At 37.6% G+C, this 27675-nt stretch overlaps 1 protein-coding gene across 1 annotated transcript; it reads left to right on the top strand.

Moving 5' to 3' along the window:
• The first annotated feature begins 2635 nt into the window (after positions 1–2635).
• Positions 2636–27537, top strand: LOC149817843 (MLO-like protein 4). The gene is made up of 15 exons (XM_089986098.1): positions 2636–2779; positions 2873–2930; positions 3040–3284; positions 3577–3693; positions 3780–3840; positions 4102–4199; positions 4724–4798; positions 4984–5069; positions 5552–5601; positions 5722–5762; positions 5882–6052; positions 6126–6161; positions 9431–9498; positions 26487–26547; positions 27220–27537. Exons 1-15 carry the CDS (start codon positions 2636–2638, stop codon positions 27535–27537), a joined length of 1629 nt encoding a protein of 542 aa, XP_089842224.1.
• Positions 27538–27675: the final 138 nt, after the last annotated feature.

The raw sequence follows: 27675 nt of genomic DNA, 5'->3' as shown, positions 1-27675 counted from the left end.
GTGTGTTATTCTTCTCTAATTTAGTGAATCAAGCTTTACAATGTTTTCTTTTTTTTCTTATCAAAGTATTGTGCCATTAAGGTTCTCTTTGGGAGCCTTGCATAGAGTTGGAAATACCATTTCCATATGTTGCCAAAGTGTGGTGTTGAGGATGGAGTTGCCAAAACCATCCACTTGTGAATGGTGTTGAAATGTAGCATTTGACGCTGCCAACTCCATTCTCAACGCAGTGTTTGGCAGCATCACTGCTCCCAAACAGCAGAGAACATAAGAGCACCGAGGGAAACTTCGAAACACCTCCCATTCTAGACTCCCAAACAGAGCCTAAAAGTAGGTCAAGTCATTTACATGTGGCTGCCATTCTGGAAGTTTGCACTACCAGATGCATGTAAGCAAGTCTAGCCATCTTGTCATTGGAGTTTATAAAACCTTCTCATGAAACGCTTTCTGCAGTATTGATAGTTGGATATGATTATGGGCTTATCCGATTCAAATCTCTTGCAGATAACTCAAAATTAAAATTAACTTCGAGTGTTTTGGAGTTGGAGAAGTGGAAGGCGTCCAGTTCCTGTAAATGCCAAACAGATTATAAAGATGGGTGTTCAGTTTTTGAACCACTGTTGACTCAACTGATTCAACCCAACTCTCAGACTTGAAAGCATCGGCCACAAGACAGATATTTAAAACAAATTCACAAAACTTAGTTTAAATATATATATTTTTATATTTACATGAAGAAAACATCCTTAGGATCACATCCAAACAAAAAGATGGTTTTCAATGTCAGAAAATTCAAGGTATAAAATTAAAAGTAACGAGACATACTTGATTACTGGGGAGCGGTAGAGTCCGCATCGGGTGCAATCACATGGCATAAAATTTGTGCATTAAGCACTTTATCGCCCTCAATCAGGCCTTGGTCCCACAACTGACAGGCCTATCCCAAGATGGAGGGCGATCAGGTGCTTAAGGTACAAATATTTGTGCAATCATATTACACCTGATCTTTTCGCGGGACCGTCATGGGGAAAAAGCTTTCTGCACCGCCTTGATTGACGGATCATCATACCGGCTTCACTCCAATTTCCGGTCCTTGTGCAAATCTGACAGGTGTCGGTGCTACACCCACCAAAACATTGTTCGAAATAAAAGATTACTAAATGTGATACCAACGCGCGTTCAGACGAGAGTTTTCCAGATTTAGATGCATCTGTTGCCTGTTGGAAACGATAATTTCATTCATAAATCATTATTCTTTTATAGGCAACGCGTGAAATTAAAACGCAAGACCTTCTAATTATAACGGTGCGACGTAACCATTCATCTATTTCATTCAACCTTGGATTACCAGGCAGATTAACGATGATGATGTCTCGGTTTATCCTATTTGAAAATTCTAGACCAGAAGTGTCCAAACATTGCATGTACAACAATAAAAGAATCACTCCCAACGTGTCAATATGTGTTAGAAATCTCATTCTCGAGTTGAAAGGATGACTTATGAGCGTCACCAAAAGGAAGTCGCGAGTTCGAAACCCATGAGACATTTGTTGCTGAAACGCTGATATACTCCCCCAATGAGCAGAGAGGATTTCACAATGGAAGGCCTGACAATGTGTGTAATCCATTGTGGGGTTTCTTAATTAGCCTAACCACAAAAAAAGTCTCGATCTCGAGAAAAACTCTCTCACGATAAAATAAAAAAACGTAAAACATGTATCAGCATTTGAAAATACCATAAATTCATGATCATTTTAAATTATCGCCCATATTTGTTAGTTTTTATTTTTTTTTTAAGACAAGTTGGGGCTACCAAAACAACAGCCGCCCCATGTGGCAGAGGGATTCGATCCTGGGCCTTCAGCTTGACACAGGACCCCGCTTACCACATGGGATACCACCTGGGTGCTATATTTGTTAGTTCTTACATACTTCCCAACTCCCAACAACACGTAATAATAGTTCGAGAAACCAAATATTTTTTTCTAATTAAAGGGCAAGGATTTCTTAGCTCAGCTGTTTGCCACAAACCCTACCTAATATGTTCCCAACATGCAACATGGTTTTGTTCGCTTGTGAATGTGTTTACAGGTCAAGGAAGTGACATGATCCTTCTGAAAAAAACAGTCCCTAGAAGCAATACATTTTAGTGTACGTACATTTACGAAGAAATGCGTCATTGCTCAACACATGGCATGGCAGACCAATGGAGGACTTGATTTCAAAGCGACAAGCTTGTGAAGGTCTGATTTTCCTGTACAGTGTGATGGGTACCCTTTCTCCCTCCATCACATGCTCGTATCTTTCCTCGTTTGGACTGTGGAACATGACCAGTGGCCACTTCTTGACCCCAACGCCACGAAGGAAATGCAGTTAGGTGGTCGGTTTCTTTCTTCATATGCAGCACTACTCCGCATTGATTGCATTGCAGCAGTGAGATTCAAAGTACTTTCAATTCACGCACAGCAGGCATTAATTGGCTTGCACATATAGCTTAATGGTCCCAGTAGCCAAAAACCAGTAAGAGGAGAGCACCATCATCAGGTAGGGAACTGAACGCGCTCTGATTCTGTAGTTGGTGGTTCAGTAAACCAACAAAATTTGAAATTCTTGGGCACCCACAAAGGATTTCTCAATGGAGCAGCAGCAGCAGCAGCAGCAGCAGGTTGAGTTGGGGAGGTCACTAGCATATACTCCTACATGGTCTATTGCAACGGTCACCACCATCCTGGTTGCACTTGGGTACTTAGCCCAATGGCTGATTCATATTTTTGGCAACGTGAGAAGAGCAAAAGACCACCCATCTCCTTTTCTTGTTTTATGCTTCTTCCCTATTGTATCTGAAGTTTCGTTTGGTCTTTTATTGTGATAGTGGTTGTTCAAAACCAAAAGGAGGGCCATCCTAGAAGCGCTGAAGAAGATTAAAGAAGGTGAGTCGTGGTGTTCTTTTCATGATTTTTATGGGTTTTGTCTTCTGCATTTGAGATACCCACAAAAGTTTTAACCTGACTTTTTGTTCTTGTGGGTTTTGGGTAACAGAGTTGATGGTGTTTGGGCTTATTTCTTTGCTTCTGGGCCAGTGGGCAAAGTGGGTCTCTGAAATATGTGTGAAATCTTCAGTCTTCAGCAGTCGATTCTATATGTGTTCGGTTGATGATTATGGAAAGAGTGAGACCGCTGGGAAACGCTTGTTAATGGACACCAGTTTGCGTTCTTCGAACCATTCTTTTTCTGAATCATGGAGGAAGGAGAGGGAACTCGTTCAACAAGCTGTCTGTCCTGTGGTAGACAATTCTCAACACTTCTCTTGCTTTGTTTTTTCTTCTTCTATAAACTGAATACTGGTGAACTAGTTGGTGTTTTCTGTGAATATGCAAGAAACTTTCTTTTTTGTTATCTCATTCTCAGCCACCTTAAAGAAGAGGATGTGTAAACACCTAACTTATTGTGATGTTGGTGCCATTGTCTTACATACAGTTTTATCTTAGTTTTGATGCTTTTCTATCTCCACCGGTTGATTACTTTATTCCACCTCACTAGCATTTGGATATGACATTATGATGATTTATGGTGCAGGGTCATGAACCATTTGTTTCTTATGAAAGCCTTGTCCAGTTACACCATTTCTTGTTTGTTCTTGGCATGACCCATGTCATATACTGCTGCATATCCATTGCTCTGGCCATGATAAAGGTCGGTTTTATGCTATCCCTATTTAGCCAATCTGGCAAAGATGTATAAATTGCAGGGTAGTAGGCTAAAATTCTTCAATTATGAAGATCTACAGCTGGAGCACATGGGAAAGTCAAGCAAAAATTGGTACTGTCGAAAACTCAATAGGTGAGGTTCCTCTACCCTTATTGCTGGTTCTATATCTATGGCAATGTGGAGCTTTTCTATTTTTCTGTTTTTTCTTTCTTCACCTCATAATTTATTCATATTCCACATTTCTGTACATTTAGTTTTTCTATGTAATGCATGCTTAGTTTTCTTTGTTTTTTTCCATGTTTGTATGGTATGGTTGTGGATTTCACTTATATGTTCACTATTGCAATCATCTTTTGGCTGTTTTTTTCTTATTTATGGTTTTTTTTCTTTCAGAAGCTGAAACGAAGAAGATGGGACTTAGTCGTCAATCCACTTTTGTCTTCTATCATACAGCACATCCATGGAGTAAGAACAAAGTTTTGGTTTGGATGGTACTACAACATTCTGTGCTTTCCTTTGGTTTCTCTCCTTGTGATTTCTTTGGTTCTGGTATGTGGAGCTTTCATGTGCATGAAAAAAACGTTCTTTATTTATTTTGACAGAATATTGAACGAGTTTCTTTTAGTAAAAGATGACTTGTGACTCCTCTTTATGAAATTAGCTACTCCAAAAAGTTGTTTGGTGATTCACTTACACAAGCTACTGGAATGTTATTGTCCTAAGAAACAGGCTTCATGGAGGGAATAACAATAAAACACATAACATAATCAAGGGAAAAAACAGCCTTTGTATGCCTAGTATGTACAAGAGTTTGAATAGTGTCTACATACCAAGAAAAGACCTTTGAGTGCAGTCCTTCTACTTCCAACAAAAAAAAAAGAAAAAAACTCGTGGATTCTTCTCTTTTAAGGCTTCAAAGATGGTTCACTAGATGTAGCATTATTTGTGTACTTTGTGTATGCTGGTTCCACATGCACATTTTGTTCATCCATAAAAGCTTAAATTTATTGTGCAGTTTTGTTTTTTCCGCCAATTCTGGAGTTCCATAAAGAAGTCGGACTACATGGCACTCCGTGTAGGTTTCATAATGGTGAGTTCTTTTGCATTGCATACTTCTGAATGCATTTCTAAAGAATTCAGATTCTCCTCATGTGATGCAAATTATTTCTTTGCAATCCTATTTCCAACTAGTGATCAAAATTTTGGTACATGAGCACTTTATCATTATTTCTTCTTATTGTCAAGTTAGTTATATCTTAATCAATTTGATTGTAGAAACATAATCTAACCCTCACATATAATTTTCACAATTATATGTTAAGAAGCATGGAGGATGAATTCCGTGATATAGTTGGGCTCAGGTATGATAACCAGCTTATTTCTCATGATTTAAACTTTCCATTTTAATTTTAGTTTAGGAATGATTGATTATCTTTTCTGTTGAGTGTTGTGTTGAGTGTTGAGTGAAGAATATAATCTACTGTCAATCAAGGCTTCTGTTGCAGAGCTAAAACTCTTTGGTCTGTTATGTAGCTGCTATCTGGAATATCTTTTTAAACAGGATTTTTTCTTAATTTAATGCTACAAATTGTCCTTGGCACTTGTTTTTGTGAGCTATATTCACGTCCCATTATCAACCTTACTAGATTTTCATGCATACAGACATGTCTTTCTTTTCATATGAAATAACTTTTCTTGTAATTTCTGTTACCATGCCAAGCTAATTGCTGCAATTTCCAAAAGTACTATTCTGAGTCCACTGATAATTTTCCTTGCAAATATTTGTATACCACAGCTTGAAGTGGTAATCTAAGGAATGTTTTATTGGGTGAATTTTGTGCAGTTGGCTTCTCTGGACTTTTGCTATTTTGTGCATCTTTCTGAATTTCCATGGTAATTTTCCAGCAAAAATCTTTTGAGAAAATAATGAAATGTATGTTTGCTGACTACATCAAGCAATGTTTTTCTTTTTATCTATTTGATGCAAAAATTATTAGTTGTTAAATTGGTCAGGGACGAACATATACTTCTGGCTGTCTTTCGTACCTGCCATTGTAAGTCAATCATGTTCTGTTGTTTTAAATTAGTCTAAACTACAATATAGATTTAATTTTTCTGCCATGCACATAGTTTAACTGACCATTCTGCTATTTCCTTCCTTTTACTGGTAAAGTTGATCCTCCTAGTGGGTACAAAATTGCATCACATAGTGGTTCAATTAGCACTGGAAATAGTAACATCAAATAGTGGATTCATAGAGATGCAACCTAGGCCACGTGATGGACTCTTTTGGTTTGGGAAGCCCAGATTGCTCTTATGGTTAATACAGTTCATTTCTTTCCAGGTAACTCATGAGCTAATGTCTTTCAACTGAAATTGTCTCAACAGGCTTACACAATTTTTTTTTTTATATGCAGAATGCATTTGAAATGGCAACATTTATATGGTCCCTGGTAAGAACTCTGTGTCCGGCATTGTACAAATAATTGATCATATGGCATTGAAAATTCCAACCATTTATCTATCATGCTCTCTCCAAGATCAAATTTGGAAATGTGTATCTAGCTAGTGGATACACATGTACTTCATAAAAAGATGGGCATTATGAGCATTTTACCAAATTTCTTCATATGAGGCAAGGTTTAATGATGACTATTTGACCAAATACTTATCTCAGCCTGTTTTCAGGGGTTTTCTTAATCTTCATACAGAATCATCCATAATGAGCCAAACTTTCTTTTGTGGTTTATGGAAGTTCATCAAGTTACATCTCTCTGGATATAATTGAACTCTTTTTGAGAAGCTTACCTGTAGGTTTTTCAACTGAACTGAGAGGATTTTTCTATAGATTGAGGACTTCACTTTTATTCTCAAATTCTATTGTTAACCAAACAGAACATGATTAATAATAATATTTTATTATTAATTCTTTTGCTGCATAATATGGTAAACCATAAACCCCTTTTTTCGTACAAAGATGGAATATGTTAAGAATTAGATGTCAGTGCCATAAATGAAATTGAAGAATATAGTTCAGGTTTCAGTGATTTCTAGACAAAAAAAAACATCACGTGATATGAAGTATGGAAACGGTCCTTGTTGCAATCTTACTACAAGAACTTGAGAAGGCCAGGTATTTGTTGTATCATAAATGTGCTTTTGAGTTATAATGTATACTATGTGACTAATGATCATATACATTAAAAAAAAAAACATATACTATTGCATACACCTATATATACAACTAAGTCTTCTGCTTGCAATTTCTAAGTGTAGTGTCAAGTGATGCCGTCAACAATAAAGGTGCACACAGCATTGGAACTCGAATATTAGGAGCAATTGTAGTAGCTCATGCAGTTTGTATGGGTTGTTTTATTGCATTGGTGTTAAAATCATTCCAGCATGTATCAAAGTGGTCCATTTCTGGCTTTATTGGGAGAATTTTTTTTGGAGCCACAAGTAACCAAGATTTCTTTTTCCACATGATGATATTCAGTGCACATGTATCTACAAAATTGAAGTAGCTCATAAACACTGCCAAATCAAGCTGACTTCCTATCACAATATGCTTACTTGCCAATTTAACCCATCATTTGGCAGAGTCAACTTCGGCAAAGTCCTGGGTATATATCAGGAGCTTTGGCAGATTCATTTTCAGCCAAGATTTGTGAGGCTTTATTTAAACCTGTTTGACTTGAGAAGAGTCCTGGTTAACCTATTTTTTGTCTGTCATGATGAAATAAGTTTTGTGTCTGGCCAAAATTCTTTGGGTTTCATATTGACTTGGATGAACAGTGTGAACTGATATTACTCCTTTTGGATGCTATCAAGAATGGTCCCCTCAACAGTGAAGAATGTGTAAAATTGGGGATGAGAGAGAGAGATTTGGGGAAGATAGATGAAGATGATGAAGAAGGTGAGGACCCTTCTTCGAGGGAGGGTCGGCCTCCAATTCAATTCACTTGATAAAATTCCACACCTTACAATTCACATTATTTCCTCTTTATACGCCCTTCCTAGTGACCCTAATGACCAAAACTCACATTCTCATTTTACCCTCTACTAATGACAATACACCCTAAGGTTCACATTCCCATTTTATTGCTATCACTCCAATCCCCTTGAAAAAACACCTTATCCACAAGGTGTAAAAGAAAACATAGCAATTGCAGTGAGGTAATGGCCATGATGAACTGGGAATAGCATATGTCCCCACACTCAATTGGTCTTGCAAGTTGGACATCTTACCAATTGACTTAGAGTGTAGTAGATCTTTGGGAAGAACTCTGATGCAGGCTTAAAATGAAGCAATGCAAGAGCTAGAGTCTGCACGGTCATGGAATCTAAATGCGACTGTGCCTCAATGGAATCTGAATGATAATAATGAGCACAAAGCTTCTCAGCTGCCAGTAAGCATGGAATGTAGAATTCTGGTTGGCTTATCTTAGTTACATCTGATTTCTCTATCATTCCATTCATGCATACTCCAAGCCCAATGTCTCATTTACTTTCTGAGACAGGTTTGCAGTCATACCAATTTCTGGGAAACTGAGTGTTAGGACATCTACAACATTTGTTCCAAGTGCAATCATAAACACTCTTGTTAAGGTGCCTAACTCAACCACTTTCAATGTCCTGTGGTGGCAAGCATGTGACAAAGCATCTTCAAGTGTAAGTAGGCCTACCATAGTGTTGTTGCCCTCTTGAATTTTGCAGTAGTGTTGTTGCCCTCTTGTAAGCACCCTCTACTAATGACAATACACCCTAAGGCTCTTATGTAACCCCCCTCCATTTACCGATCTTGGATATATATTTACATTTATCGGAACCAATACCCATGACCCACTTACAACTCTTGTTATTGTTATTTTTATTGCTATAAACTATTATTGAGTTTTAATTGATTAGACATTATTTAAGATTTAAGCAAAAGGAAAACTGAGAAGTTTAAAGATTAGTAGAGCTTAATGATTAAATGACCCATTTGCCATTTGAAGAGGACAAAAAATAAAAATAAAACCCATTTTGTCTATCTCCCTCACTTCTTGCATTGGATAATTGTGTCTGCTTAGTTAGATGCTATGGCACCGAGTTAACAAGTATTTTCTTTTTTCTGCATAAGGTTGATGTTATTATTGTTATTAATATTATTATCATTATGATCGCTGTTATAATTATTTCTTCTTTTTGTAAACTAAAGGAAAGAACCATAACTCACCTTAGTCATTTAATCATCACACCCAAGCTAATCACTCAAACTTCGCTGGTCTGAGGCAGAGTCACAAGTTTTCCAACCGGGGCTTTATATGTCATCAACAAAATGTCCTTTGCCAATTAATATTCATGAAATATAGTTACTGTTGATACAAGCTAGTAGTATTGCACAACAAGTCCTTGGCATTCTAGAAATTTGTTTGTTCTGTTTGACAGAAACAAGAGCTTAGATAGTTTAAAAATGTTCCAAGATTTTTGTATTCAACTTTCTTGGGACTATCTTTTTCCAGTTTTCATATGGTTTCAGCTTTCAAGGTATTGATCTCTTTAGAGCAAAACTGGGCATACTTACATTCATTGATTTAGGTGTTAAATTAGATTATTGTACTTTTTTTGGGACATGTCATATGGGTGTTATAATTGAGTTCAGTTACTGATGCCACAGTCAATAGTATAAGTTATGCTGCGCATTTAGCCAATTCTTACAGGGTTGATTAATCTGTTTCAGTGGGAAATAAGGTCCTCCTCCTGTTTCATCAAGAATGGTGCATTCCTAGTCACTCGCTTAGCATCAGGGTATGTCTGCAGATTAATATTTCCTTGTGTCTTTCACAGTTCACAGATGCTTGACTAGTATACTATCACTAATCTTCCATTCTGAAAAAGAACCAAAGTACAGTTTTACTATCCTTGGAACTACTTTTTTCCCTATTCTTGAATGCAAGAATAAATATTTCAGCCTAGTGTTGCAAGTCTTGGGAATAATGGGGCACCTCTGATATGGGCACGAATGCCATGCATGATTTACAAATTAAAAGACATCTACAAAGCTGATGAATAATATACTGTACATGACATGATGAAACTATGTATAATATATTGTCTATGATTTAATTGTCCATGGCTTTAACACAACGATATGCCAAAGTTTGTTTGTCTTTTAGAACACTAATTTATTATACAATGTAACAGATCTGAAATTATTTTTGTTATATGCTTTAATTTCTTGCAAGAGAGAGAGAGAGAGAGAGAGAGAGAGAGAGAGAGAGAGAGAGAGAGAGAGAGAGAGAGCCAACTAAACTAGAACAACAATTTCCTAACAAATCCTTTCCTATTATGAAAATGCAACCCTGAGAAGAGATGTTTTAAATCACCAATCTAGCACTAGATTTTACATTTTCCAATGCAGCTTTTATATTCAAAGGTAGAGCAAGATGCTGTAATGAAACAAGGTACAATAGAACAATAGGGAAACAAACACAATGCCAACAAAGGGCTTTAATAAACTCACTTAAAGTTGGTCACTAATGGACCAAATACAATCTCAAAAGAGATAAAAATACCAAACAACACAAGAGGCATACAAGCCTATAAGATGGGAAAAAAACTCTAGAGAAAACCCTCAAATGCTTCTAAAAGCATTGAGGAATAACAAGAGAGTGAGGCTCTATTTATAGAGCCTCACTCCAACACATGGGAGGCAGTCCAGCTCTTTGGACTGCCTTCCAACAGTCATTATTATGACTGTTGGGTAGCAGTCCAACGTCTAGTTGGACTGCTGCCCAACAATCATATTTTTGACTGTTGTGCCCAACAGTCATATTTTGACTGTTGTGCACAACAGTCATATTTTTGACTGTTGTGTTGTGCCTAAGCTGTATGGCAGTTTATTTATTTATTATAATGTTAAATTACATTTTAGTCCCTAGTGGATTGTACTTTATGATAAAAGACAAAAATACCCTTATTGAGTATTTGGATACAATTTTATTTTTAACACTCCTCAAACTTATGGGAAAATCACCGAAAGTTTGCTAAGAAGATACAAAAATTGAGGTAGTGGAAGAGCTTTGGTGAAGAAGTCTGCAATCTGAAATTCGGACTGGACATATGACAATGTAATGGTCCCCTTCAAATATTCTTCGCGAACATAGTGACAATCCATCTCAATGTGTTTTGTTCGCTCGTGAAATGTGTGATTGCTGGCTATATAGATGGCACTTTTATTATCACAGCATAGATTTGAAGGTTCTGAGACATCAACACCCATATCGGAAAGTAGTGCTCTCATCCACACAACTTCAGTGTTTGTGGTAGCCATTGCCCTGTACTCAGCTTCCGTAGAGGATAAAGACACTTTCTGTTGTTTTTTGCATCGCTAAGAAATGAGAGAATCACCTAAAAACACACAAAAGCCAGTAGTTGAGTGACGGTTATTGGGATCTCCTCCCCAGTCAGAATCAGTGTAAGAAATAAGACTTAAAGATGAGGAAGAGGATAAGAATAGTCCTTTAGATATAGTTTTCTTGATATATCGAACTATTCTTAATACTGCACTCATGTGGACGGTTGTGGGCGCATGTTGAAATTGACTTGCAGAATGTACGGCATGCGCAATATCTGGCCTTGTAATGGACAGGTACATCAACGATCCAATAAGTTGTCGATAAGGGGTTGGATCATCTAATAATACTCCATCTTCAGCTCGCATTTTTGCATTTATTACTTCAGGAGTATCAGCATATTTTGTGTCCCTGATTCCTGAACGCTAAACAATATCAGCTGCAAACTTGATTTGAGATAAAATATATCCTCTTGGTGAGTAGGCTACTTCAATTCCTAAAAAGTATCTCAAAAAACCAAGATCAGTCATATCAAAAGATTTTTTAAGCAAAATTTTAATATCTTCAATTTTCTTTTGATCATTCCCTGTGATGATCATATCATCAACATACAAAAGAAGAATGATCAATGAGGTACCTGTAGATCTCACAAAAAGAGCAATGTCAGTGTAACAAGATTTAAATCCAAGTTTTAATATCGTACCACTGAACAGATCATACCATGCTTTAGGGGCTTGTTTAAGCCCGTATAGGGCTTTTTGAAGACGAAGGACCATGCCTTTTTCAATAGACAGACCAGGGGGAGGATCCATATATACTTCTTCATTTAAGTTTCCGTTCAAAAATGCATTTTTAACATCTAACTGATATATCGGCCATTTTCGAATGGATGCTATAGCAACTAGAGTTCTAACTGTAGTCATACGAGCTACTGGGGCAAAGGTTTCTTCATAATCTATACCATATTCTTGAGAATATCCTTTTGCAACAAGTCTTGCTTTATATCTCTCAAGAGACCCGTCACTTTTTGTTTTAATTTTAAACATCCATCTACACCCTATTGTCTTCTTTCCGATAGGAAGAGGTTGAATTGCCCAAGTGTGAGCCTTGTGTAATGCATCTAATTCAATTTTCATGGCTTCAACCCATTCGTTTATATTTTTGGCCTCGTTATAGTTGGATGGTTCATGATAGGAATGAATGGCTAGAAGACATGCCCTATAGTTTGGTAAGAAGGATTCATATGAGACAAACCTACTTGGAGGCCTATGTGTTCGTTCTGACCTTCTAACACTAGTTTCTTCAGTATTTGTTAATTGATTATATCTGTCAAGGGCACATGGATGCTCCCCAGTATTTCGTCTAGAGTATTGAAGAAGATCTTGAGATGGTTCACTACTTGAGTCATTAATAGACTCGAAGGTTTCAATATCATTACTAATACCTTTATTGGGTAATAAATCAAATAAGAAAGCATACTCGGATTCTTTCTTAGGAACTTCAAAATCAAATCCACTGTCATTTTCTAGAAAGGTAACATTTCTAGAAACATAGAGTTTATCATTTGTTTTATCATAACATCGATATCCTTTTTTATTATCAGCATAACCAAGAAAGACACATTCTATGGCTTTAGGAGAGAGTTTGCTATATTTTTCAAGAAGCACGAAGCATTTACAACCAAATACCCTTAGCCTTTTTAAATCAGGAGAAATTTTAAAGAGTTTTTCAATAGGAGACTTGTTTTCCAAAGTTTGAGAAGGCATTTTATTTATCAGATAAACTGCGGTTAGGGTAGCTTCAGCCCAAAATTGCTTTGGAATTTCTTTTGAAATAAGTAGGGTTCTAGTAGTTTCAATGATATGACGATGTTTTCTTTCAGAAATCCCATTTTTTTGAGGTGTCCTAGGGCATGATTTTTGATGCACAATTCCATGATTTTTTAGATATAATTGAAATTCATTTGAAAGAAACTCTCCCCCAGAGTCGGAGCGGAAGACTTTAATATTTGTTTTAAATTGATTTTTAACTAGATTATGAAAGTTTTTAAAACATGAAAAAACTTCGAATTTGAGTTTTAGAAAGTAAATCCAAGTATGTCTACTAAAATCATCTATAAATGTAACATAGTACGAATAACCACCTTTTGACATAACAGGGGCGGGACCCCACACATCCGAATGCACTAATTCAAAAATTTTATGTGTCACAGAGGTTCTAGACCCAAAATGTATCATTTGCATTTTTCCAAGTATACAATCTTCACATACAAAATTTTTATCTTTACAAAATTTTTCCAAAAATGGAAAAAGAGATAATTTGGATATACTTGGGTGTCCTAATCTTTTATGCAAAAAATCTATATTAATGTCTTTGACATGATTACAAAACGAGTATTTTGGTAAACACATGAAATCCATGTAGTAAAGGTCTCCTCGTCTATGGCCTTGCCCAATCAGCTTCCCTGACTGGAGATCCTGCACCCAACACGCCTTAGATGAGAAGAATACTTTACAACCATAGTCAACAATTTGAGAGACCGAAAAAAGATTCAAATCCAGTTTGGGAATGATTCTCACTTTTAGAACAAAGATTTTTTTTGAAATATCATCAAGGTTTCCTAAGCTTTTGACTTTTAAAGAGGTACCATCGGCAGTTGACACATGAAAAATATGATTTAGTGCAATCAGATAATAGAGACTCATTATGAGTCATGTGGAAAGAATCACCTGAGTCTAGAATCCAAGATGTCTTACCTGGAGGAGACGAGGAAGAGATGGCAGCTCCGGATGTAAAAGGTGCAGCCTTAAGAAGTTGTGAGACGACTTCTGCTATTTGAGCAAGATTTAATTCATTGAAGCTGCCCCCTTTTCTTGATTCTTGAGGTTCTTCACTTAAGGCGGCCACCTTTTTAAATTTGGGACATTTCGGTCTTATATGTCCGGGTTCCTTACAATGATGACAAATAATTTTTCTTTTGTATCCTCCTCCATTGTGTCCTTCTCCATTGAACTTCTTCTCAAAGTGAGGTGGTTTATATGTTTTCACAAAATTTTCGGGCCTTGCCATTGCAAGGACCTCATCATTAGACTTGTGCATTCCAAGTTTTGTCTCTTCTTGACAAATTTGAGCAAGGGCCTCACTTATAGAAGGAGAAGTGGTCCTATGAAGTAAGGAAGATCTTACTTGCTCAAATTCCGGTCGAAGGCCATAAAGAAAGGAGAAAAGATTTTCTCTTTCGATTTGGGTCCTTCTCATATCAATAGCCGAACCTTCCCATTTTGGTTCTAACATGGCTAATTCATCCCAAATAGGAGATAAAATACCATAAAAATCTCTTACACTTTTATCTCCTTGTTTTGAATTACGTACCTTATCTTGGAGATAATAAAGTCTAGCCATATCCTTTTGGATAAAAGTACTTCTTAAAGCTCCATGCGTCACATGCCTTCTTGAATTTGATGATATTGGTGGCGATCTTGAACTCCATGGTATTTATAAACCATGAGAGTATTTGTGCATTGCTTGCCTCCCAATCTTTCAATTTATTTTGGAATTCTTTCAAGGCTTTTTCTTTTTCTTCTTCGGACAAGGCTTTGACTTGATCTCTTTCTCTTCTAGTCAATTTGAGTTGTGGTTCACTAGTAAAACCACTAACAAAACCCCATAATTTTTTTCCTTTGATATGATTCTCCATAGCCGTCGCCCACATCAAGTAGTTGTTTTCATTGAGTTTGTAGGTGATGACGGTGGCGAACTCTCTTTCTCCCATAATGAATACTTGAGTTTAGACTAGAGGAGATAGGGAATGATCAATGATCGAAGAACACTTCCTTCACGAGATTCTTCTTCTTTCAAGAACCTCGCTCTGATACCATGTAATGAAACAAGGTACAATAGAACAATAGGGAAACAAACACAATGCCAACAAAGGGCTTTAATAAACTCACTTAAAGTTGGTCACTAATGGACCAAATACAATCTCAAAAGAGATAAAAATACCAAACAGCACAAGAGGCATACAATCCTATAAGATGGGAAAAAAACTCTAGAGAAAACCCTCAAATGCTTCTAAAAGCATTGAGGAATAACAAGAGAGTGAGGCTCTATTTATAGAGCCTCACTCCAACACATGGGAGGCAGTCCAGCTCTTTGGACTGCCTTCCAACAGTCATTATTATGACTGTTGGGTGGCAATCCAACGTCTAGTTGGACTGCTGCCCAACAGTCATATTTTGACAGTTGTGCCCAACAGTCGTATTTTTGACTGTTGTGTTGTGCCTAAGCTGTATGACAGTTTATTTATTTATTATAATGTTAAATTACATTTCAGTCCCTAGTGGACTGTACTATATGATAAAAGACAAAAATACCCTTATTGGGTATTTGGATACAATTTTATTTTTAACAGATGCATCAACAATTTCCTTTGTCTTCGGTTGAGATAAGCTTCACTATGTGTCATATACAGTCTCTCAAAGGGTCAAAGTGATGTGGAATAGCACTTTAAGATCCATCTCCCATCCAAGGCCTTTTGTTCTTAGTATATGTTCTTCTGGCACAAATCTTTTTGGTTCTTGAAAAGAAACAGTTTGAGAAGGTTTAATTAGCTGAAATGAATCTCTAGATCTCCAGACTCCTCAACATGGAACTGGTAAAAAAACTGATTTTTTGTTGATCACAATTATATTACTCTTGTACAGCCAAAATATTATGCAAGGTCCCTTTCTTTCTGTTTGCTTTTTTTTTTCGATAGTCAAGCTGGGGTTTGGCAGATACCTACCAGTGTATTACTTATCTATACAAATGGTCAATGCATATACAATTACAAAATACATGGTGTCCAATCTGGAGACTTGTCCTTCCAGTGGTGATCTTGCTCTATATGAGCCACTCGCGCAAACATCTTTGTGACCATTTTGGGCTCTGAAAACACTTTGATTACTTGACTATATTGGAAAAAGTACCAAATATATTATATTTTATGATGGAAAAATACATATCCTTTATAAAGTTTTTTGGTGCATTTTATTACTTCCCACCAAAATACCTTTGAAAAGTGTTTAGTCCCATATCTAAGAGAGAAATTTTTGGTGGTTTAAATAGTTTTTTTTTCTTTGTATCTTATACTTCGGAAACCATTGTGTCTTAGGGTGGCTTGCAGACATTGTTGCGCAATGCACAGACGCGCTCAATCGCGCACACACGTGCATGTGTGCGTAAGGGCGTTAAGGTGCTTGAAGCGCAATGTGGTGCTTTGATGATGCACTTTGCACGCTCGCAGTGGTGCAAGGCACATCAGAGACACCTAAGTTCGTTTTAACCGTACCGAGCCTACCTTAACTTTTGACCAATCCAACTTTCACTTTCCATTTCTTGCTATGATTTGGCCTGTTTGAAAGCTTTTAAATAACATTTAAATGGTGTTTATGAGGCTTTGTGACGGTTGGGCGGTTTTGGTGGTTCTTGATCGTTGGTCAAAGGTGGGTGATCGTTCAAGGTCATTTTTGTTCAATTTTCTAAACATTGGATTTGTTGCCATTAATCTCATTTATCTCCTAAATCATTTTTAGCCTTCCTAAGTCTATAAAAAACGGAAGCAGATCAGGTCATGCTGAACATGAGCGTTTTTGCTCATATCGACATCGTGGCCGTCTGTTTGCATTTTGGATGAATGCCACGTGGTTTTGTTGACTTTTGAGCTTTTTAAAATGCAAATCGGATGGCCACGATGTCGGCATGAGCAAAAATGCTCATGTTCAGCCTGACCCAGTGTTATTAAAAGCGCGCCTCGCCTCAAGGCGCAAAAAGTGTGCCTCGCCTCAAGGCGAGGGCCTTTGTGCCTTGAGGCGCAAGTATAAAGCGTAAATGCCCCAAGGCGTGCGCCTCATACGCTTTGAGGCGCACGCCTCGGGGCGTATACGCCTCAAATTTTTGGTCAAATGAGGGTCAAAGCCCTTATTTGACCAAAAATTAGGTTTTAAACAACAGCCCCCCCGACAATAATGTTATATTTTCTGAGAAACACGCAGTTGGGGGCCTGTTGTTTTCTGAAAAACAGAGAGCCGAGGCGACGAGTTAGGAGGAGATGAGTTCGGGGGCCAAAAATTTGTTTGGGTGTATTAGGGTTTGTTGTCGGAGAGAAAGGAGGAGACGAGTTCATTCATTTGAAACACGTAGTTTGTACATTTTGGGTAAGTTTCACTTTTTCCCCATTCTTGTTCTCAGTTTGTAATTTTTTGGTTTTTTCTTTGACTTGTCTTCCCATCTTTTGGACAAAGCATTGGTTCACAAAATAGGTTTTTCATCTTTGATTTGCAAAGGATGAATGGACTGCAGCCCTCTGTCCAAAATCTCCTGTATAGATTGTGATCTGCTGGTCATCTTTTTAGGTTTCTTTAAGGTGTGGGATAAATGCCCTACTTCTTTTTGAGTGTTGATTATGAGACTTTGTTACTGCAACTTTGAGAATCCTCTTTAGGTTTTTAACATTAATTATTTTTTGTTTGATTTATTCAAGTTTATTAGCTTAAATTACTTAAATTAGGCTTTTCTTTTGATTTACTACGGCGGACCTTTGGTCCAGACCGTTTTGTCAAGGGTGCTTCTCATAACAAAAAAAAACTTAGTAGGTCCACTGGCTGGTCATCATCCTAAATCAATTCTTAATGGTTTTTATCTCTTTTAGTAGTCAGTTGAGCATGTTATTGTGGTGACAAAAAAAAAAGATTTAAAAGTTGCCAGTCATTGAATTGATTTGGCAAGCCATGCACAACTTGCTACATTCGGTTGAGGAAGAAAAAAAAATCAAAAGATATGTTGAATCTGTTGAAGGTAGGGTGAGATGCGCAGCAACCGAGAGAAAGAGAGAGAGAGAGAGAGAGACGGCTGGAGAATAATAGAACTTTCATTTCAATTAGGGCTAATCTCTATATTAAATAGAGATAGTCCAAGGAACAAAATTACACCCAGGTCCCTCATTAAAGAATAAGATTCAAATAACCTCTAGCTTAGAAAAACTTATTTACTAAAAACATCTTAGTCTCAACACTCCCCCTCAAGCTGGAGCATAGATATCAATCATGCTCAGTTTGTCACAACACTTTGAGAAATTTGGTCTTGCCAGGGCTTTGGTAAAAACATCAGCTACTTGATCTTCGGAAGATACATGATCGGTGCAGATATACCCAGCCTGAACCAAGTCGCGAACATAGTGACAGTCAACTTCAATATGTTTAGTCCTTTCATGAAATACTGGATTGTTGGCAATATATGTAGCAGCCCTATTGTCACACATCATCAACATAGGTAGGAATACTTTCTCCTGAAGCTCGGTCAAGACTGATTTTACCCACATAATCTCAGCTGCAGTCTGGGCCATTGCTCGGTATTCAGATTCAGCACTCGACCTGGCTACAACGGTTTGTTTCTTACTCCTCCAGGTAACAAGATTTCCTCCCACAAACACACAAAATCCAGATGTTGACTTCCTATCTTCAACAGATCCTGCATAATCCGCGTCAGTGTAAGCAACAACGTCCAAAGATGGATTTCGTTTAAACAACAGACCTTTACCAAGAGATGCCTTTAAGTACCGAATAACCATCATAGCTGCATCCCAATGAACTTTTATAGGTTTGTCCATGAACTGACTGATTTTACTCACAGCTAATGAAATGTCAGGTCTAGTAACGGTCACATATAGTAACTTACCCACCAAGGATCTAAAGTTGGCACTGTCCACATACTCAGACTTCTCATCGAACATGTGAGTTTTGGGATCCATTGGAATATTAGCTGGCTTGGCTCCTAGCATTCCAGTCTCTTTTAATAAGTCCAACACATACTTTCTTTGAGACAACACTAAGCCCTCTTTGTTTCTTGCAACTTCGATACCCAGAAAATATCGTAGGTGACCAAGATCTTTAGTAACAAAGTGTTTCTGAAGATGATCTTTTGTGGCAGAAATATCTTGGGCATTGCTCCCTGTTAATATGATGTCATCGACATATACCACCATAACAACAATTCCAGCACTGGTTTTCTTGATGAACAAGGAGTGATCTGAAGTTGACCTGACAAAGCCAAAACTCGACATTACCTCAAATAATTTGTGAAACCATGCCCTTGGACTCTGCTTCAGGCCATAAATAGTCTTCTTCAACTTGCACACCTTATTACACTCCCCCTGAACCTCGAAGCCTGGGGGTTGTTGCATGTAGACAATTTCATGCAAATCCCCATACAAAAAGGCATTCTTGACATCCAACTGAAACAAGGGCCATCCATGGTGCACAGCAACAGAAAGAACAAGACGAATAGTGCCAAGATGAACAACTGGGGAGAAAGTTTCAAAAAAGTCAACACCATAAGTCTGAGTATACCCTTTTGCAACCAACCGGGCTTTGTACCGTTCAATTGACCCATCCAAGTTATATTTAATGGTATATACCCATTTGCAGCCAACAATATCTGCATCAGATGGAGGATCCACCAAATCCCAAGTGCCTCTAGAACATAGGGCATCCATCTCATCCTTCATAGCTTGCATCCATTTGGGGTCGAATAGAGCCTGACTGCGATGAAGCGGAACAGACGAGGCAGACAAAGCCGAGATAAATTCTTCATAGAAGCCCCAAGATTAACTTCAGAAACAAACTGAGAAATGGGATGAAGGGTGCACTGTCTTTTCCCTTTTCGCAGAGCAATAAGAAAATCCTCATCAATAGCAGAAACTTCAATATGCTCAGAGATACTTGCCTCAGGAGAAGGAGATAATGGGGGCATGGAGGTAGGTGGTAAACTGTGAGTATACACTATAGGAGGGTTTCTGTATCGAGACTCCCCAAAGGATGGAGCCACAGGCTTCAGAGTGAATGACTCTAAAGGAAAAGGGGGAATTGGCAGAGGAAAAACATCACCCTGACTCTCTTGTAACCTTGGAGTAGTACTCGAAAAATAAGGAATAGACTCAAAGAAGGTAACGTCCGCACTGACATACTCTTTATGAGATATAGGGTCATAGCAACGATATCCTTTTTGGTTCTTAGGATACCCAAGGAAAACACATTTAATAGACTGCACAACAAGTTTATCTCGATCAGGACCCAGCTTATGCACAAAACACACACATCCAAAAACTTTAGGGGGAATCGGAAAGAGAGGAGCCTCTGGATGAAGAATTTGAATTGGGATCTGGTCTTCTACAGAACTTGACGGCATGCGATTTATAAGAAACCTGGCTGTCAAAACCGCATCGCCCCAGTATGTAGCAGGCATATTGGATTGAATCATAAGGCACCGAGCAACATTAAGGATTTGTCTATGTTTCCTCTCAGCCACCCCATTTTGCTGGGAGGTATGGGGACATGTAAATTGAGGTTGAATCTCATTAACAAAGTAGAATTGAAGTAAGTCTTTGGATTTGAACTCAAGAGCATTATCAGTGTGAACAATTTTAACACGTATGTCAAATTGAGTTTTTATCTCTGCAATTAAAGATTTTAGAATGACAGGACCTTGAGACCGATCTTTTAACAGGAACACCCACGATAGTCTCGAGAAGTCATCAACAATGACTAGATAATAACGACATTGAGACCTATTTGGAATACTACTCGGACCCCACACATCTACATGAAGAAGATCAAACAATCCTTGACTTGATGGACTCTGACTGGAGGAAAAAGAACTTCGACAATGTTTTCCCAATTGACATGTTTCACACTGAAAAGAAACTGAGGGAGGAATATGAGGAATGACACGACGAAGTTTTGTCACTGGAAGGTGACCCAAACGATGATGCCACAATAGAGGACTTGAGGATGATGTAACAGCAGAGTGGGCCGAAACCTCTGGTTGGTGAAGGTAATACAGACCACCTTCCTCATAGCCACCACCAATCCTTCTCCCCGTCAGCAAGTCCTGAAAGGTGCATCCCATAGGCTCAAAAATCACTCTATAATTCAACTCTTTTGTCATTCGACTGACGTATAATAAATTCTGTGGAAACGAAGGAGCATGAAGAACATGCGACAATTGAAGAGTAGGGGTAATAGACATGTTTCCCTGCCCTACAATTGGGGAAGAACTACCATCAGCAAGACGTACCCCTTTTTGACCTATCACAGGTTTTAAACTCAAAAAGTTGCTCGAGTTTTCGCACAAGTGACCAGAGGCTCTAGAATAAATGACCCACCTACCACCTTGAGCTAATAGGCCATCACCTTCCGAGCACACTGTGAAAATATCTAAAAAATGAGATAAAGTGTGCGATAAACACAACACCACCAATGTGCACAAATGCACAAGAACACTTAGAACAAATGTACACAAAGGTACAATAAAGAAACTCAAATGCACAAAGGCATACAAAATATAAAGAATTTTATTGAGAAGAATGGAGAACAAAAGCTCCAAGTAGTGCTTTTTACAAAGGGGGAACTCCCCTATTTATAAGAGGAAAAGGAGCCTTGGAGGGGCTCCACTAGCTGTTGGAGCCCCTCCAACAGTTAGAATTCTAACCGTTGGAGAGGCTCAACAGCTAGTGTTGAGCCCTCCAAGTTGACTTTGAGTCAACAATCAAAAAGACAAAAAATGAAAAGAAAAAGAAGAAAAGTAAAAAATACAAAAAGAATTACAACATATTCATAATTATGAATATGCGCAAAAGAGAAATGACTAAAATACCCTTGCGGGTTTTACAAGAAAAAAGAAACATATATATTTACATATATATATATAAAGATAGATACATATACATATATACATGATGTATATATGTATATGTATCTCTCTTTATATATATATATAAATATTTACATAAAGAGAGATACATTTTAACACACACAACCTCCGCAACCGAAGACTTCGAATTGGATGATCGTAAAGCAAGGAGCTCGTCATATTCAGCCCTGCTAAGAGTTACACAATCATTGGAGGGATCTGCATCTGATTTAACCACTTGAGCAATAATATAAACTAATGGGCTTGATTCACAAAATGCAGGAGCAACCACACGCACATACCCACAATCAACAACAAGCCCGACTATATCAAGTTTTGACTTCACCAATGAAATCTGAGAAACACGACCTTCGACTGTTCAGATCCAAACTTCAAATATAATTTTAAAGAAACTTGACCAAAACCTTTCACCTCAACCAAGGATGACTATAGGCTGTAAATCAAGATCACCTCAACCATAGATATGATCCAAATGACTCACTACCACCATAGATATGATCAGAAGATGCAAACAACTACACAACTTTCTGGATGATCTCATCAAACTATTGAGATGCATATACTCCAGCAAATCAATATTTGAGCAAGCATATCAAGTTGGGAACCTAGGTGTTGGTCTGCAGTAGACGACTTCAATTACACCAAAAACAAATATCAGATCTGAATATGATCTGGCTTAACATAACCACGTCAGCCCATATGAACAACAACACACGACAACTCAGAGGCTGCTGATCACCAGCACCACAACGATATTAACTGCAGTAACTCACGACCACACCAGATTACATCTAATCACAACATCTTTAACATACCTGCAACGAAGACCGATCTGGTCCACACCATGCGACAATCTCAGAATCACCACCGACTGCAATCTCGTCAACGCCACGACTTCAACACACAGATATCAGCCTGTTGCTCCAGCTTGCGAAATCAGTCTTGAAGTGATACAAACCCACACGCAGTCTACTGTTTGCAAATCTGGTCAACTGCTAGCAACTGCAAATTCAGATCTTCTCCGATGTTCCACAAAATAATCAGATCTGAACTCAGCCAAGGTATAGATCTGTTTCTCTTTCTTGATCAGATCTCAGCAACCACAAGCGACACTCAGATCTCAGCAACTACAACGTCTTTGGTACTTCAAGCTGAATACTATCAGATCTGATTCCCTTATTAGGTCTTCACCACGATATGCAGATCAGCGACTCTCAGATTTGGTCGACACCCACTTCATACCTCATCACAACATCAAGACCTGTAACCATCAGATCTGGTCTACGACCTCTGCAGATCTTCATTACAACGTGTAGATCTGATTTCAGATCTGAATCATGACCGAGATCAGATTGCAGATCTGTTATCAGATCTGTCCCACGCTGTTCCAAAAAAAAAACTTCAGACGAACTGCTGATCTGATGTCCTTCACGCTATTTCAGCCGCGGCACACGAACTCAGGCACCCAAGCCCGTACGTGGCTCTGATACCATGTTGAAGGTAGGGTGAGATGCGCAGCAACCGAGGTAGAGAGAAAGAGAGAGAGAAAGAGAAAGAAAGAGAGAGAGAAAGAGAGAGAGAGAGAGAGAGACGGCTGGAGAATAATAGAACTTCCATTTCAATTAGGGCTAATCTCTATATTAAATAGAGATAGTCCAAGGAACAAAATTACACCCAGGTCCCTCATTAAAGAATAAGATTCAAATAACCTCTTGTTTAGAAAAACTTATTTACTAAAAACATCTTAGTCTCAACAGAATCCATTGAATTGATTAGTTGTTAATGCTAACATGCATTTTTTAATTATGTCCATACGATGTTGTTAATGCTAATATGCATTTCGTTGTTAATTTTTTATTGAATGAATATTGTGCATATTTTATTTCTTAGATACTTACGTAGATCAAGTTATTACATTAATGTTACTTTTACATGTTAATCTCATATTTTTTTTGTATTTATTTGAGATTTTTTATTTCTTGTTGGTTGTTGTTTCATCAATAAAGCAATTTTTTTTTATTTATAATTTTAGATATTTTTTATAATCTTTTTTAAGTTTAAAAAAAAATTGAGGCTTACGCTTTACGCCTCGCCTCAGATTTTGGTGGAGCGCCTCGCTACGCTTCAACGCTTTTCACAACACTGGTCTGGCCTGACCTGCTCTGCTTCCATAAAAACCCTTCTTTTTATCTTTTTGGATTATCAATTTTTCTTATTCTCGTAATTGTCTTTCTATTCTTTTGCTTTTGTTTGGCTTGCGAGTTCACGTGTGAGAGAGGTCACCTAATCTTGTGAAGCAGTGATGCTCTTGAGGTACAAGTCTAGTTGTATCTTGGGAACCCAGTCGCAAACAAACCTAGTTTGTATTTTCGAAAATCTCAAAGTTGGGCAATTTAAGTTCTAAAGATAGTGAGCTTAAGAATCTGCCTCTAGGCTTGGAATCTCGGTTTTCCAAAATCCTGTTTTTTGCCACCGTGTGTTCTAACAGACTGTTTTTTGCAGTGTTGTGAAAAGCGTTGAGGCGTAGCGAGGCGCTCCACCAAAATCTGAGGCGAAGCGTAAGCCTCGAGACATAAAGCGTAAGCCTCAATTTTTTTTTTAAACTTAAAAAAGATTATAAAAAATATCTAAAATTATAAATAAATAAAAATTGCTTTATTGATGAAACAACAACCAACAAGAAATAAAAAATAAAAAATAAAAAATCTCAAATAAATACAAAAAAAATATGAGATTAACATGTAAAAGTAACATTAATGCAATAACTTGATCTATGTAAGTATCTAAGAAATAAAATATGCGCAATATCATTCAATAAAAAATTAACAACGAAATGCATATTAGCATTAACAACATCATATGGACATAATTAGAAAATGCATGTTAGCATTAACAACTAATCAATTCAATGGATTCAACATATCTTTTGATTTTTTTTCTTCCTCAACCGAATGTAGCAAGTTGTGCATGGCTTGCCAAATCAATTCAATGACTGACAACTTTAAAAAAAAAAATTTGTCACCACAATAACGTGCTCAACTGACTACTAAAAGAGATAAAAACCATTAAGAATTGATTTAGGATGATGACCAGCCAGTGGACCCACTAAGTTTTTTTTTGTTATGAGAAGCACCCTTGACAAAACGGTCTGGACCAAAGGTCCGCCGTAGTAAATCAAAAGAAAAGCCTAATTTAAGTAATTTAAGCTAATAAACTTGAATAAATCAAACAAAAAATAATTAATGTTAAAAACCTAAAGAGGATTCCCAAAGTTGCAGTAACAAAGTCTCATAATCAACACTCAAAAAGAAGTAGGGCATTTATCCCACACCTTAAAGAAACCTAAAAAGATGACCAGCAGAGCACAATCTATATAGGAGATTTTGGACAGAGGGCTGCAGTCCATTCATCCTTTGCAAATCAAAGATGAAAAACCTATTTTGTGAACCAATGCTTTGTCCAAAAGATGGAAAGACAAGTCGAAGAAAAAACAAAATATACAAACTGAGAACAAGAATGGGGAAAAAGTGAAACTTACCCAAAATGTACAAACTACGTGTTTCAAATGAACGAACTTGTCTCCTCCTTTCTCTCCGACAACAAACCCTAATACACCCAAACAAATTTTTGGCCCCCGAACTCATCTCCTCCTAACTCGTCGCCTCGTCTCTCTGTTTTTCAGAAAACAACAGGCCCCCAACTGCGTGTTTCTCAGAAAATATAACATTAGGGTCAGGGGGCCCTGTTGTTTAAATTTAAAACCTAATTTTTGGTCAAATGAGGGCTTTGACCCTCATTTGACCAAAAATCTGAGGCGTGTACGCCTCACCTTGAGGCGTGCGCCTCAAGGCGTATGAGGCGCACGCCTTGGGGCATTTGCACTTTATACCTGCGCCTCAAGGCACAAAGGCCCTCGCCTTGAGGCGAGGCGCGCTTTTTGCGCCTTGAGGCACGCTTTTAATAACACTGGTTTTTTGACTTCAATGACCCTAGAAATGGTGCTGACTACCCTAGACACTTCTAAGAAGAGCTTGTTGTTTCTAGGAATAAGACGAAGGATCTTGATCCATCTTTCCCATTTGCTATCTGTCACTGTTCCTCTAAAGCTGACCCACCCTGCACTAGAAACAGTACTCTAGTATCTCTAATTATGTATCTAATATACCAGTTAGTCCTATGCACACTACATACATTTAACTGAACATCCTGGAGGTTGACCCATCTGACTCCCCATCATTCTCCACTTGATGGCAACTGGGTTATCTGAGTCCTGCAAAATTCCCATCGTTTGTTCCTTCACCAAGTTGAAACATATCACATGATTTCTTTCCAACTTCCAAGCTTCTAAAAATACTATCATTACTAAATTTTCGAAGATCTCAGACTGTCACTTGAAAAGCTATTATCCATGCTTGATAAACCTGTTTGTCCTTGAATTTGGTCCCTCCCCATGGTATGAGTGCCTCTATAATTCCACCATTTTGGTAGCCTACTCTGGCCAAACAGGTTCACCATCGTCTTCCACAGCTTCTTGAAATGGCTTAACAGCAACTTATCAATTATGGTTTTAGGTCTCTTGCATGAATATCATGACTGAAGGCTGTAGTATGCAGGAATATTTCATGTAAAGTGATTCTCAATTTAAAATTCTTTGCTACATGGAAAAAAAATTCATGTGTGCACTGACAATTGCAGGGTTCTTGTACAATTCTGGTGTAGCTACGGCATATTTCCTCTTTATGTGATCATTACACAGGTTAGAATTTGCAATTCGACTCTTTTTATGTTTGAATGAATCCCCAAGTTTACCAAGTTTCCATTTCTTTTGTTAATGAATTTGAAGTATCTATGGAAACACCTTCTCAATGCTTAGTGCACTTATATCTGAATCTGTATTTGTTAAAATGTATTATATATATATATATATATATATATATATATATATATTATATATATATATATATTGGTTATGTAATTTGGGTATATGATCAGGGGTATTTTGGTCTTTTTTATGTGTAATAGGTGCTGTCTATTAAGGACAGTTGGGCTTTTTTATCTTTTTATTTTCTTACTTTGTTTAGGGGCTCTCCAACGGTTATAAATATGACTGTTGGGGAGCTCCCAACGACTATATTGGGAGCTCCCCAATGCCCCCCAATTGTATATAAAGGGGCTGTTGACTCTTTCTTGAATAATACTTGTTCTAAGCATTTTTTAATAATATTTTTATTTTATATGTGCTCTTGCTTTTTTTTGTGAGGTTTATGTGTTATGGATCTTTTGTATTTGGCCCATAAGTGACTTTTGTATTTGTGGATGTGCACATTTGTAGACCTTTTGTGGCATTGTGTTTGTGAACTTGTTATTTCTTTACAGGATTCAGTAATCCTCGTTAGGTTTTGCTTATTTCTTCTTCTTTTTCATATAGATGGGATCCAAACATAAGAAGGCATTGATCTCTGAAAATGTGAGGGAGTCACTTCGTGGTTGGCACAAAAGAGTGAAGAAGAAGACAAGAAAACATCGGCCAGATGCACTCTTTGGGGCTGTGAGATCAACTACCTCTTTCAAAGTGGAGATGCATGCTGATAGTGTCATTTATGCAAGTGAAGTCGCTTCACCTAATGCACATGAATTGAGCTTACAAGAACAGGACACGGAGATGCATGATGATCCATCATTTGCTGAACCGATTTATGATACATACAGTGATGAGGATGATGAGTTATGCCTTCTGTCTCCATAAAACTATCTTCATGTATCACTCCTTCAAGCTTTTGTATGTGGGGTCTTTCAGCGGGGTGTGGCTATCAATCTATTGGCAACAGAGAATATATAGAAAAAAAAAAATCAATACAGCATCCTTGTTTATAGTCATAATTTT

Source organism: Nuphar pumila, chromosome 13, assembly GCF_984573655.1.
Source record: "Nuphar pumila chromosome 13, dmNupPumi1.hap1.1, whole genome shotgun sequence".
NCBI lineage: Eukaryota > Viridiplantae > Streptophyta > Magnoliopsida > Nymphaeales > Nymphaeaceae > Nuphar > Nuphar pumila.
Note: the sequence above shows the minus strand (reverse complement) of the source record. Positions and strands in the feature narration are given on the sequence as shown.

Excerpts from the sequence above, each read along its gene's own strand:
- LOC149817843 (XM_089986098.1), top strand. The coding sequence starts at position 2,636 with ATGGAGCAGCAGCAGCAGCAGCAGCAGCAGGTTGAGTTGGGGAGGTCA. Across the intron at positions 2,780-2,872 it reads TGATTCATATTTTTGGCAAC|TGGTTGTTCAAAACCAAAAG; the intron begins GTGAGAAGAGCA and ends TTATTGTGATAG. Across the intron at positions 3,285-3,576 it reads AACAAGCTGTCTGTCCTGTG|GGTCATGAACCATTTGTTTC; the intron begins GTAGACAATTCT and ends TTTATGGTGCAG.